Consider the following 12,706-nt stretch of genomic DNA (forward strand, 5'->3'; position numbering starts at 1 on the left):
ATATCCACCTGATAAAAATTTTGTGAATGTATGCACTGAAGACCAAGTTGCGGCCTTACAGATCTGAGCCATGGGGGCCTGATGATGCACTGCCCAAGAAGCACTAACCGACCTGGTAGAATGCACCTTAACTTGAAACGGGGGAATCATCATAAGTTTGAATTATCACTTACCGAATCCACTTAGAGACAGTGGATTTTGATGCTGCCTGTCCTTTCTTAGGACCCTCTGGCATAATAAATAAGACATCAGTCTTACAAATCTGATCAGTTTTCTTTAGATAGATTTTCACTGCTCTCACCACATCAAGACAATGTAGTGACTTTTCTTTGCTGGAACATGGTTTTAGAAAAAACAATGGCAGGACAAGATCTTTTCAGAAAAAACGGACGAGTGCATAACACAACTCTGTCCTCATGAAAAATCAAATATGGCTTTTTAAATGAAAGAGCAGCTAATTCTGAAACCCTCCTTGCTAATGATATAGCAACCAAAAATACCAACTTCCTTGTCAGGACTAGGGAAATATGTTGAATTGGTTCAAATGGCTGTTTTTGTAACAATGACAAAACTAAGTTCAAGCCCCAAGGGCTCAAGGGAGGTTTGACGGGCGGATTTAAGCCACGTCACCCCTTGTATAAAACCCCGGACTAAAGAATGAATAGCAAGTGGTCTTTGAAATAAGACTAATAAAGCTGAGACTGGGCCTTTAATAGTAATTTAGGCCAATTTCATTTCTACCCCTAATTGTAGAAAGGCAAGAATTCTGCCTATGATATATCTCCGAGGTTGCCAACCCTTGGATTTGCACCAGGAAACATAAGCCTTTCAGACTCTATCATATATAGTTCTGGAAGCTGGCTTCCTAGCATTAATCAGGGTAGAGATAACTGACCCGGAAAACCCCACGTTTCTTTAGAATGTGGGTTTCACTAGCCAAGCCATTAAATTTAGAGACTGTAAGGAAGGATGGAATATCGGTCCCTGTGAGAGCAGATCTGGCCTTGTCCTGAAACTTCTCCACAACTTTATCCCTGACCTGTCTGGTGTGTTCCTTGGTCTTCACGATGTTGTTTGTTCACTAGGGTTCTCTAACAAACCTCTGAGGGTTTCACAGAACTGCTGTATTTATACTGAGATAAAATGACACACACACACACACACACGTGGACTTTATTTACTAATTAGGTGACTTCTGAAGGCGATTGGATCCACTAGATTTTAGTTAGGGGTATCATTGTAAAGGGGGCTGAATACAAATGCACACCACATTGTGTTTCATGATTATCTTTGCCAATATACTGTAGGCATTTCAACATCTAGGATAACTTCTAAGTTACCTAGCCAGTCCTTCTCTCACTGAGAAGAGAGAAGATAGTAGTCATCTCCATGTACACAGCTTCAATCCAGCTGACTGTCCCTTTGTGACCAAGGACAAGGCAGGTGTCTTCCCCGGCCCTTGTTCATTCCAGCATGTATTAACCATACTAACCTTTTGAGCCATCTCTTCCTGCAGTTGTTCCTCAAGTTCTCTGCGGTACTCAGTCAGTTTTCCTTCAATGGACTCAAACTTAGGACGCTTTGGATATAGTTCATCAAACTGTTCATCAATGAATTTAAGTTTCTCCACTAAATGAAGATAAATATTATTAGGAATACTTTTTGTTAAGTCCAAAGAGCAAGCTAGGTAACTTGAAAACAACATACAGTAGTTCAACCACAATACTATCCATTTTCATCATACTACAAGAGACTAGGGCTGTCAAAGTACGCAATTAAATCAACTTTTTTTTTAGAACTATTGACACAAGGCTGTACGGAACATTGAGGTTTCATACTATGAAATAATAAAAGATAACCTCCCACAGTTCTCTAAATATAGACAGGTGGCAACAATGACTCAAAATGTTATCAGGTACAACTTCCCAAAAATATTCTGGCATTAATTTCATAAAACCCATTAACACAATTATTATTAACATAATGTCTTTGCACACGATAAAGAGGTTTCCAAGTGTAGATAAAAATGCCCAACTGCTTCAGGCCCCTCCTTGAATCGAAAAAGACAGTGAAGCATTAATCCCCCTTTGGTTTGCATTGCTCACAGATGAAAAGTCATTCTTCACCAAACAAAATACTTTCAGATATCTACAGTATATCTCCCAGAAAGAGCTGTAATATAAAATTTCTCTAGAAAGAGGATTGTAAGTAAAAATGAAAGCAAATCCTGGTCTTGAGAAAACAATGTGTTTCACTAAATAAATGAGGTAGAAGCAGATAAGGCATTTCTATTGTAACTGGAAGCCCAATTTAATGTCATTAGCTACATATAAAAATTAAAATGGCCGTACCAATTGACTCTTGGTATGGTGATGTTTTGACCGTCTGAGTGTCAACATCTCTGCCATCTTTGCTTAGGTGGTGATCTATCAGCTCTGTCAATATCTGTAAAAGGAAGCCTGTAAATTCAAAAAAAATATATATTCTTGAGCCATGTGGACTATAAAAAAATCTGACTATCTAGGTAATTATCAATATGGAAACATGTCGTTAATTGGTAAAAAAACAAAATGCAGTTAACTATGTTTCAATGCATTTTATAGTTAATTGAGACCGAGACTAAAGCTGGCAACTTGGAGTGGAATTGCAGCCCAAATTTTTTTGTCCCTATTTTGTGTAGAGCAACGAAGAGTTGGAATCTGATATTCTTTTAAAATTGCCATCTGTGTTCCCAATTGGAACATTAACTTAAAGTGGTTATAAACCCTTACATATACCCAGTGTAGTGAATAGCCTCAGGTGATACACAGATATTAAACAAATCCCCCTTTAATATGTACACTCTGCTGAGCCTCATTTTTTTGTACATTTTGTATGTTACTCATTTGGTTCTATTACTTTCTAATAAAAATATTGCAAAAGAAACAAATCCTCCTATATAAGTTGTACCCATTCATCTGTGGGGCCTTGCAAAACTCACAGATCAAAGGATTTTTCTCAGCAGTAAAAAAACTAGAGGTGGGAATCTGACATCACACACTGTAGAACTAAATCATTGATCTGTAGTATAACCTGATAGCTGAGTGGAGGGGAGGAACACACCCCCTGTATGCAGGCTCATGAAAAAAAAAAAAAAAAAAGTATACCGCGCTGGGTCACATGTTGTATGGTAGCAGAGGCCAGGCCACCTCCCTGAAGGCTGTTTTGTCTGCTTAGAGTTCTATCAGTGATTCACGCAGATAGCAGAGGGTAGAAGAGGCCAGAGTGAAACCAGACCCATTGCTTTGGAATTCAGGCTAGTGAAAATTATAGAAGGATGTGCTTTGTTCATTTTTCATGTCTGAGGCTTAAAACAAAAACAACCTTACATTTTTACAGTGGTCACTGGAATGGGAGGGGAGGGCAAATCTCCCAAAGTGAAGAGCTGCTCCGGGGACAATATTCAATAGTGGAATCTTCTCTCACTTTGAGAAGATTTACTCCCATTTCCTTTGTGTCTCTGCAAGAAGAGATGAGGAAAAATATCCTCAATGGCGACACAGATATTAGGAAAAACCCATCAGAGGTAATAGGAAAAAAATCTCTCTAAAGCTCACACTTGGGTAGTCTCTGAAAAGACAGGCTGTGGTGGAATGTTTTTAAGGACAGCTAAGCAGCTCCTGCCAGGCATCTATGAGGCGATCCTACCACCTCCTGAATGCCTGTTTTTTTGGCTTTTCTGTTTGCCATTTACTTTGCACAACAGCAATCTTTAATAGAACTAATGAACGGTCCCCACTTGTTTGAATGGGTGAGTTTGACAGGCAGGTTGCCTGACAAGCAAAGGTAAGTTTTCCATGGCTGCGACTCAAAGCATGTGCACAGCCCCCTCTGGCTCCACAGTAGCTTTTAGATGACTGGTCAGGGGATGGTAAAACCAGAGCTCAAATGCTTGTTTTTACTGTCCCATGGTCTTCCATGTTAAAGAGGGCTAATTAAATAGTTGCTTCATAGTGTACAGCTATGGATTAAACTACAGTAAAATTCAGCAGATGTCAAGCTTTTAACTTTCAAGAACCATGCTGCTTTGGAACTTTACTAAAGTCATTCATAAAAGACCATTTTATCATTTGGGTATAATACGATTAAACCTGCAACAGAGCTTAATCTCGTACAAAATAGCACAAAACAAGCTTAAAACTTAAAAAAATAAAATGTTAAAATCCTTTTAGTAATAGTTCTCAAACATGTGGGAGACTTGCGTTTTGTCTAAATGTGTACACTCAAGGCTAGGAAGAAAATAAGTATACCTCTTGCATTGCTGCTCTGTAGGGATGATGTCTGCAGGAAACAAAAATAAAAGGCAGGTTACTAACATGAGAAGTTTTACTAAGCATGATATAGAATATAAATGAATACAAAGAAACAGACGTTACCAGAGTATGGTGTAGCCTGCATTTTGGGCTGATTTTCATCAGTTGCATTAGGTCATGCATATTCAGAACCTTAAAAAAAAAAGCTATTTAATTTTAAGTTATTTAATTAGTGTAATACAAAGAAACTGAAAAAAAAAAAAAAGGACAGTACATTTAAACCAAATATCATAACATAAAGAGACCAAAAAGACAATGAAGTATCAATGCCATTCCAGGAGTTGATTTTGTGTATGGCATTTACAGCCATAGTTATAATTGGAATGTGAGGTTGTCAAATAAGTAAATCAATGAGTTTGACCTAAAAAAGTAAGAATTCTTCTCCCAATACACATAGGTAGACGACTCTAAGGCTAAGTTTACACTGGCATTAAAAGCAGGTGTTTAAGGGGGATCAAATGCCTGTGAAGATGATACAATGGACGGCACATAGTGCTGTTCACATTATCAAACCATGAAGTTTTGCACACCAATCTGTCCGCCGGACTTGCATTTCGGCGGACAGTACGGCCATGTGTGTGCCAGTCCGCCATACTTTTGAAATGAACAGACTTTTCCCGCCCGGAGAAAAGTCGATTCATTTTGAGAGCGGCTCCAGGTAGCCAGAACCAGCGAAGGAGGCGTCGCTGGCCCTGTCACCTGGTATGGACTTAAAGGGGAATCCCTACGCCGAAAAAAACGGCGTGGGGGTGCCCCCCTAGGTCCATATCAGACCCTTATCCGAGCACGCTACCCGGCCGGCCAGGAAAGGGGGTGGGGACGAGCGAGCGCCCCCCTCCTGAGCCGTACCAGGCCGCGTGCCCTCAAGATGGGGGGGTGCCTTGGGGATGGGGGGGCGTGCGGCCCCCCCCACCCCAAAGCACCTTGTCATCATGTAGATGAGGACAAGTAGCTTCACAAATAAATAGTCATGTAATCATGCAGGCATTTGGACCTGTTTGTTCTGGGTCACTGACAAAGTACATTGTGAAGCCACAGGATGCGCATTGCAGGAAGGCATTCAACAATTAAAAAAAATAAAAAATAAAAAAATTAAAAGGGTCCGTGATGTACACTGCGGGGTATGTTCAGGAGGCCCTGTGACATGCTGCACATATTTCAGCCTGGCAATAAAAATCAATGGTTTATCACTTCATATGAACTCTGCACTGATCATTTGGTGCATAGGCTGTGATACTGGGGTAGAATGGAAGATTGTTTTGAAAGTACAGGCACCCTTCATATTACAAGGTTGCTGCCTGTGTTATATTGCTGTCCCAAGACAAGATGTCAACTAAGCCACTTGGTTTAGCGGATCACGCAACAAAACATTTGACAAGTCCCATTATAAAGAAAGTTTAGAAGATGCCAACAAATCAACAAATTAACAACCAAGCTAATTCGCCTACTTTCTTACTCACCTTTTCCTTCTCCAGTCCACATTCTGGATAAAAAACAGACAGAGAGTACTCATAACCACATCTTCTCATATGATCTGCTACCAGGCTGTTACATACTTGATGTACCAAAGAGTTACTTGGAGTGTCTGAAGAATGGAGCTGCTCTTTACTATATGCGGGAGGATTCAGATCCTGAATAAGCTGGTTTCGTAGCTGTGTCTAAGGAATTAAAAATCAGTAAAGTGTAAAATGGTATTTACATACGCATACGTTTATTTCTTACTGAAAAAGGCAGTCAAACAAATAATTTATTAAATGCTTGAGTGATTATTTTTTACAGGAACTTATATTTACGCTGTCAATTTACGCAGCACTTTACATATGCATTGTACATTTACATCAGTCTCTGCCCTCAAGGAGCTTACAATCTAAGGTCCCCAACTCATATTAATACAGACATATACTAGGGCCAATTTAGACAGGATCCAATTAACCTACTAGCATGTCTTTGGAGTGTGGGAGGAAACCAGAGTACCCGGAGGAAACCCACACAGGCACAGGGAGAACATGCAAACTCCAGGCAGGTAGTATCATGGTTGGAATTTGAACATGCAACCCTAGTGCTGCTAGGCAGAGGTGCTAACCACTTGGCCACTGCGCTTAATGGTTTTATACACAAAAAATGCATACTAGCCTCAGACTTATGGCCCATACACACAATCCGAATATCATATGAAAATGGTCGTTCGAGGTAGAAACGTACAATTTTCGGATCGTGTGTACACTACTTTTGACAGCCGAACGCGACAGTTCATCTGATATTATTCGATTGGACATGCACGAAAAATTTTCCTCGTACGATTCCAGATTGTACGATTTTCGTTTAGTCAGTCCGAAAATACAATACAAATACATTACAACACATGGCACCACTTCTGATTTTTTTTTTTCTGTTGTACGACAATTTTCGTGACTTTATTTACCTATTCAATTTCTACTTGCGACTAGTAAGAGAAAAAGGTTGTACGATCTGTTGTACGATATTCGGATCGTGTGTACGGGCCATTAGACTAAACACGATTTGTGGAATAAAAGCCAGTGAAGGGAGACTTCTTAGTAATTTTCAGCCTGTTAAAAAATTTATTACCAGAAAGGAATCAAGACAAAAACTAGCCATTGTTATAGCGAAATTTAAAATATAGGAGACCTGCCAATAAATGAGCTTTAGGGCTCGTTCACACCAGATGCAGTCCAGTGCATTTTTATTCTGCATTAAAAATTCATGGACAGTGTTTAACATGAATTCCAATGGCCATAGTTCACACGGGTGCACTGCATTACAGAGCAGTCAACACAAGTAGAAGATGTTGCATTTTTTTCTGTATGGAACACATCTGGAATGTGCTAAAATATATAAAAAAGCACCAGAATGCACATGTCCTGAATAGAATAGAAATAGAGAGTGGGAAAAAAAAGGGGGGGGGGGGGTGATGCTTTAAAATCAAAAACAAGCATGCAGAAATACATCCGAAATGCAGAAATTCTGGTGTGAACAAGCCCTAAAACAGATCCAGGCTAACTTCTGCATACACAGATCTCCCATTGCAGATAAACAGCTATGAGGATGTATGCGACGTGCCTAGGTACACTCACATACCAGGAAGTGCACTGCTATTTTTCAGGAAGAATTTAATACAAACATGGTATGAATTATGCTCAATAAACATTTCTAAATGTTTCTTAGAAGGGCTCATGATCACAGACCCATTCCTCTTTACAGTTTTTGGAGTATGTTGGTGCCTGGGACCCTTGGTGCTGCATACATAGACATGAATGAGTGTGGACAGCCGTACAGAGGTATGTATTGCTACTTGCGTAAAATAGTGCATGCATACAGATGTAAGGTCCCATATGCAAGTGGTAGCATATGACAGATCCTTGGCCAGCTGCTGTTTGTAAAGAAATCAGCCAGGTATGAGTTATTTAGCTAGTGTGGCAGTTTCAATAACATTAGCATGGCAAGTGTACTGCCACCATGGCCAAATGGAAGGGAACCGAGCTAAAGCCAGTATCTGGTTTACAGAATTCCAGTTAACGTTGACAGAGTGCGGTCTAGGTTTGTTATGTCACTTAGAAGTGACCTATTGGAAACCTGCCCATTTGGTAATATGAGGTTCTTTCCATACAGTGCATGAAATAAATACCATAATATATTAAACAGATGTATTCTCTAACACACATATACATTACTGTATATTATTGAGATGCACCGTATGCAGTATGTGTATCAGTTATATATTGTGAAGAAATAGTTACCTTCAATGAATCCAAAACGCCTTTGCTTTTAAAGGTTTGATAAAGTCTTCTGCGCACATCTTCTTGGGTGGTCAAAGATTTATTTTTACCGTGAGACATCATGCAGGAGGAACCTAAATCACTAAAAACAGATAATTTAAAGCAAAACTTTAGTCAAAAAATTAAGTCTCGCTAAATCACTGCAGGCTTGCCCCTTTTGCAAGTATAGCTATGTAAAACATTACAAATAAGTGCCTATACTGTGTAAAATCCAGTAATACAATGTCTCAATCTGCTCTGCACATGCTCAGTTGCTTTCAATTTTTAGGCACTGCTGAACTTGTAGAGGCCAATCTGCTGACAGCCTTATGCCGTGTACACAAGGTCAGAATTTCGGCCAGCAGAAGACCGATGAGAGCTTTTGGTCGGAAAACGCGACCGTGTGTATGCTCCATCGAAATTTTGCTGCCCGAATTTCCACCAGCAAAAGATTGAGAGCAGGTTCTTAATTTTTCCGATGGAAAAAGTTTCTATCTGAAATTCCGATCGTGTGCATGCAATTCCGACGCGCAAAAACTCATGCATGCTCATATTCAACTATGAGATGGAATGGAAGCTATTGGCTACTGGCTATTGAACTTCCTTTTTCTAGTCCAGTTGTACGTGTTGTACGACACTGCATTCTTGACAGTCAGAATTTGGTGTGACCGTGTGTATACAAGACAGCTTGAGCGAAATCCCATCGGAATTCCGTTGGGAAAACCATCAGAGCTTTTTCCAATCGGGTGTACAGAGCATTAGGCTTGGTTCACACTGCCCCAACTTGGGATATGACTTGTGAGACCCCCAAGTCGCATTGACATGTGAAATCCCAAGTTAGTCAATGTGAGTGGTCTTAATTAGCACTAGTGAAGCGTTCCTATACTACTTCAAGGCGACTTCTGACTTGTGCCCGTAGACTTTAACGGAAGTCGCCTCCAAGTCGTATCCTCATCTATATTGATGTGATTTGGATCCAGCATTACAGAAGGAATATTCAGGCATGCCCTCCAGTGTAGCCCCTCCCTCACTTTATAGTCGTATGAAAGTAGTACTCAAGTTGCATCAAGTTGCCTGGTAAAGTCACATAACTTTCAGGTCAAAGCTGCTTCTGTTTGATCTGCAACTGCCATGGTGTTGCACAAGTGATCAGTTATGATACCAACCATTTGATGGTTTGACAGTTTGGTTGAGGACACAAGCAAATATGACATTTAGCAATTCCAGCATTCAAAAGAAAGAACTTGTTTTTTGAAATCGTTAAAAATCAATGGGTTTAGTTCCACTTTATGATTGACTTCTTGGTCAGGGGCTCTGGGCTTCAGCAAAATGGCAGCCTCCAGTAAGAAGAAACAGGAACACTACTGGAGGTAATTTACAGCACAAACTCATTTTGGTAGCATAATTATCAATGTGGAATGTATGTTCCTTGCTAAAGAACATTATTTTTTAAGTTGTTATGGGTAAAGTTCTGTTTTAAATTAGGCAAGAAAAAAAAAATTGGAGGGCTTCTACACTTTTTTTTATGGTAAATTACAATATCAAGCCTCTGCTTCCTCGAATTAACCTCATTAGCATTCCAGTCATCAGACCTTATGATCATATATTGTAGAGTGTTTAAAGCGGTATTAAACCCAAAACCAAAAATATAATATATTGCAGCTTACCAATCATTAGAAGTGATGTCTGCATTCGTTTTATTTTCTTTGCAAGAGAGAAGGGAGAGGGGAGAGAAGTGCCAAGCGCACCTTTGGTGTAGTACAGTTTTAATAATCATAGAATAAAATAGATAAAATGTTCCACTCGCGAAGGTAACACAAGAACAAGTGTGAGACCAGAAAAGGCTCTGTGCAGTGATGTCCTGCCCCCGGTGGAGCTGTCAGTCCATTCCGCTGCTCCGGCGTCAGAAGGATGTCAGAGGACGCTGGGGGAATGAGCTGTCAGATGCCAGGAACTCAAGCTGTCAACCTCAGAGAGGAATAGCCAATTGGGATGTATTTTAGTGGCAAGCCACGCCTCCTTCGTCAGCCAATAGCTATTGGCTGGGAAGGACATCACTGCACAGAACCTTTACCGGTCTCACACTTGTTCTATTGTTACCTTCATTAGTGGAACATTTTATTCTTTGATTATTAAAACTGAATTACACCAAGGGTGTGCTTGGCGCTTCTCTCCCCTCCCCCTCTGCTCTTGCAGTGTGAGTCCCCCAGCCTTTCTTTAGGCTCAGCAGTCTTGCCTCCCAATTTGAATACAGTTACCTGTTTCATACATTCCAAGCAACATTTTCTTTACCCTACATCCTGGACATTTATATGGGCAGGACACCATAGTATTTTATGGAAATAATCCTTCTTTGAATTGTTGTATTTTAGGCATTCACAGGGAAGGGTAGCACTGAGAACATTGCTTGTTTTACTTTCTTTGGCTTTTTTCCTCTGTTTTCACCAGTAAGCATCACACACCTTCTGTATTAGAGTGCCCCAACTCTGCATGAAGGAGCACAGGGACACTTTTGGACAACAAAATTATCAGTCGGGGGGGGGGGGAATGTACTGGCAGATTTAAATAAACTAACAAATGAAAGCCAAACTCCAACTCACACTTTATAATAAGTTACAGCAAACTGTTTTTTTTCTTTTTTGGATAAAGGTTTTACATGAATAAAAGATGATCATTGTACGCACCCCTGTGTTAAATGGTTTGTCTCATCCTTGTAACTGCAAGACAGCTTGTTCTGTTGACTTACTGATAAAAAAAAAAAAAAAAAAAACGAATGGAGTCACCACATCTAAGAATTGGTAAGCTGCAAATATAATAAATGTTTGTTTTTGATTTTACTACCGCTTTAATTCCTGCCTGGTATCATAAACCATTGCCAGGTGTTCTTTCTGCACACTATTTCTATTGGTGGGGTTTTATGATGCCACACAATAGGTTTTATAAATGATAATGTTATACATTTATGATCAATACATTGTATTGATCATAAGAACAACCTGGAGAGGAGAAATAGACAAAAGAGAAGCTAAAATTAAAAAAAAAGAGATTTATAAAAGGTCACCATACATCTTACAATTAGGGTTGCCACCTTTTGTTCAAGTCAAACCCGAACACTTTAGCGGCGCACAGCAATGTTTTTTTTATAGTATAAACCATGCATATATTTTGCTATTAAATAACATTTCTAATCATATAATCATCAGTTAATAGCAAGAGTCCCCCTTTACATCAGAGTCCAGAGTCCCCCTTTACATCAGAGTCCACAGAGTTCCCCTTTACATCAGAGTCCACAGAGTTCCCCTTTACATCTGAACTTGCAGAGTTCCCTTTCACTGTAAGGGGGGACTCTGCAGTCCCTGATGTAAGGGAGAAGTCTGGTGCCTCTAACATAAGGGATGATCTGGAAAACCCGATTTAAGGGGGGGAAACACTGAGGTCTCTGGTGTAAAGGGGAACTCTGATGTAAGGGGTGCTCTGGGAACCCTGATTTACCTTTGTGTACTTTCTCAGAGGCAGGGGAGAGAAGGGGGTGAGACTTCAATCACAGACAGGGATGGATGGTGAGCTCACTCACCCTTTGGCGGCACCTCTCATCCAGATGTATCTGAGGCTGCTCGACTTCAAATTTCTGGCCCCAACTTTCCTTTTATGAGGCACAGCGCCGGGGACTGGAGTGAAAGCAGACAAAGAGGGGTGGGGGGGAGTAAGAGGTGCAGATCGAGCCCTGTCTCCTCTCCCATCTGTGTGTTTTTTGGGGGGGGTTGTTAGTGTTGGCTTTAAGAAGTGTGAAAGAGAGTGTAACAGACACTCTCAGCTGAGACAACTGCAGCCAGCAATCCTGCTGGGAAGCCATAGTCCAGTCTAAATAATTTGTCCGGGTCTCAGACAGTCTGAAACCCGGACACATGATTCCAAACCCGAACTGTCCGGGTGAATCCTGGACAGGTGGTAACCCTACTTACAATTCGCCATACATGGTGCAATCAACTTTAATATGAGGACAGGGCCTTGTACTACATAGTTGTCAGATCTAAGGCTGATCACACACTGAACAATCTGCTTGAACTATTTCCTCTAGATCTATCAGCAGCTGCTATGTAGAGCAAGCGCCAGCCTGATTTATTACAAACTAAATTGCTTAATTTGTCCTCCCATTACATAACTTTGGTAACTCTAAAGGAGAATGTACAGAGATTGCACAGTGTATAGCCAGCTAAAAATGGATTGTACAATCAGACTGCAAGATGTGCTGTAAGCTAGAACTGATCTGGGATTAAAATCAGCTATTCGTAGATCAGCAACGCTAAGGTTAGTCCCCCATACTGCACTGCCACCCCATCCACAGACCAGTATAGAACTATATGATAATGCCATGTACTCACTACAGAAGGGAACACACACAGCGTCGTCTCCACTACCAACCAGCACTCCTCTGTACACAAAACTCATAACCGCCGAGACCACTGGGAGCTACCACACAGCCAATCACAAGCAGAGCCCGGGACTTCTCCACCAATCCTCTGCTAGGTTTTCTACTGCCCAATAACAGACAGGGCAGGATTCCGCGTTCCAAGCCTCGAT

At 40.6% G+C, this 12,706-nt stretch overlaps 1 protein-coding gene across 5 annotated transcripts in view; it reads right to left on the reverse strand.

Annotated features, from left to right (window-relative positions):
* OFD1 (OFD1 centriole and centriolar satellite protein) overlaps nucleotides 1-12,704 on the reverse strand; it is a 74,218-nt gene extending 61,514 nt beyond the window's left edge. The window contains exons 1-8 of one of the 5 annotated variants that reach the window (XM_077482527.1): nucleotides 12,508-12,704; nucleotides 10,810-10,870; nucleotides 8,108-8,228; nucleotides 5,813-6,010; nucleotides 4,416-4,484; nucleotides 4,290-4,320; nucleotides 2,352-2,459; nucleotides 1,493-1,629 (exon numbers count right to left, since the gene is read on the reverse strand). In XM_077482527.1, coding sequence (XP_077338653.1) covers nucleotides 1,493-1,629; nucleotides 2,352-2,459; nucleotides 4,290-4,320; nucleotides 4,416-4,484; nucleotides 5,813-6,010; nucleotides 8,108-8,228; nucleotides 10,810-10,870; nucleotides 12,508-12,574 — 792 coding nt within the window. In that variant the 5' untranslated portion in view covers nucleotides 12,575-12,704. The remainder of the gene's footprint in view (nucleotides 1-1,492; nucleotides 1,630-2,351; nucleotides 2,460-4,289; nucleotides 4,321-4,415; nucleotides 4,485-5,812; nucleotides 6,011-8,107; nucleotides 8,229-10,809; nucleotides 10,871-12,507) is intronic. The other 4 variants (XM_077482531.1, XM_077482533.1, XM_077482530.1 and 1 more) reach the window with 4 other exon arrangements.
* Between the last annotated feature and the right edge of the window lie 2 nt (nucleotides 12,705-12,706).

This window comes from Lithobates pipiens, unplaced genomic scaffold (genome assembly GCF_037356315.1).
Source record: "Lithobates pipiens isolate NorthernLeopardFrog02 unplaced genomic scaffold, aLitPip1_a1.2 Scaffold_16, whole genome shotgun sequence".
NCBI classification, from domain to species: Eukaryota; Metazoa; Chordata; class Amphibia; order Anura; family Ranidae; genus Lithobates; species Lithobates pipiens.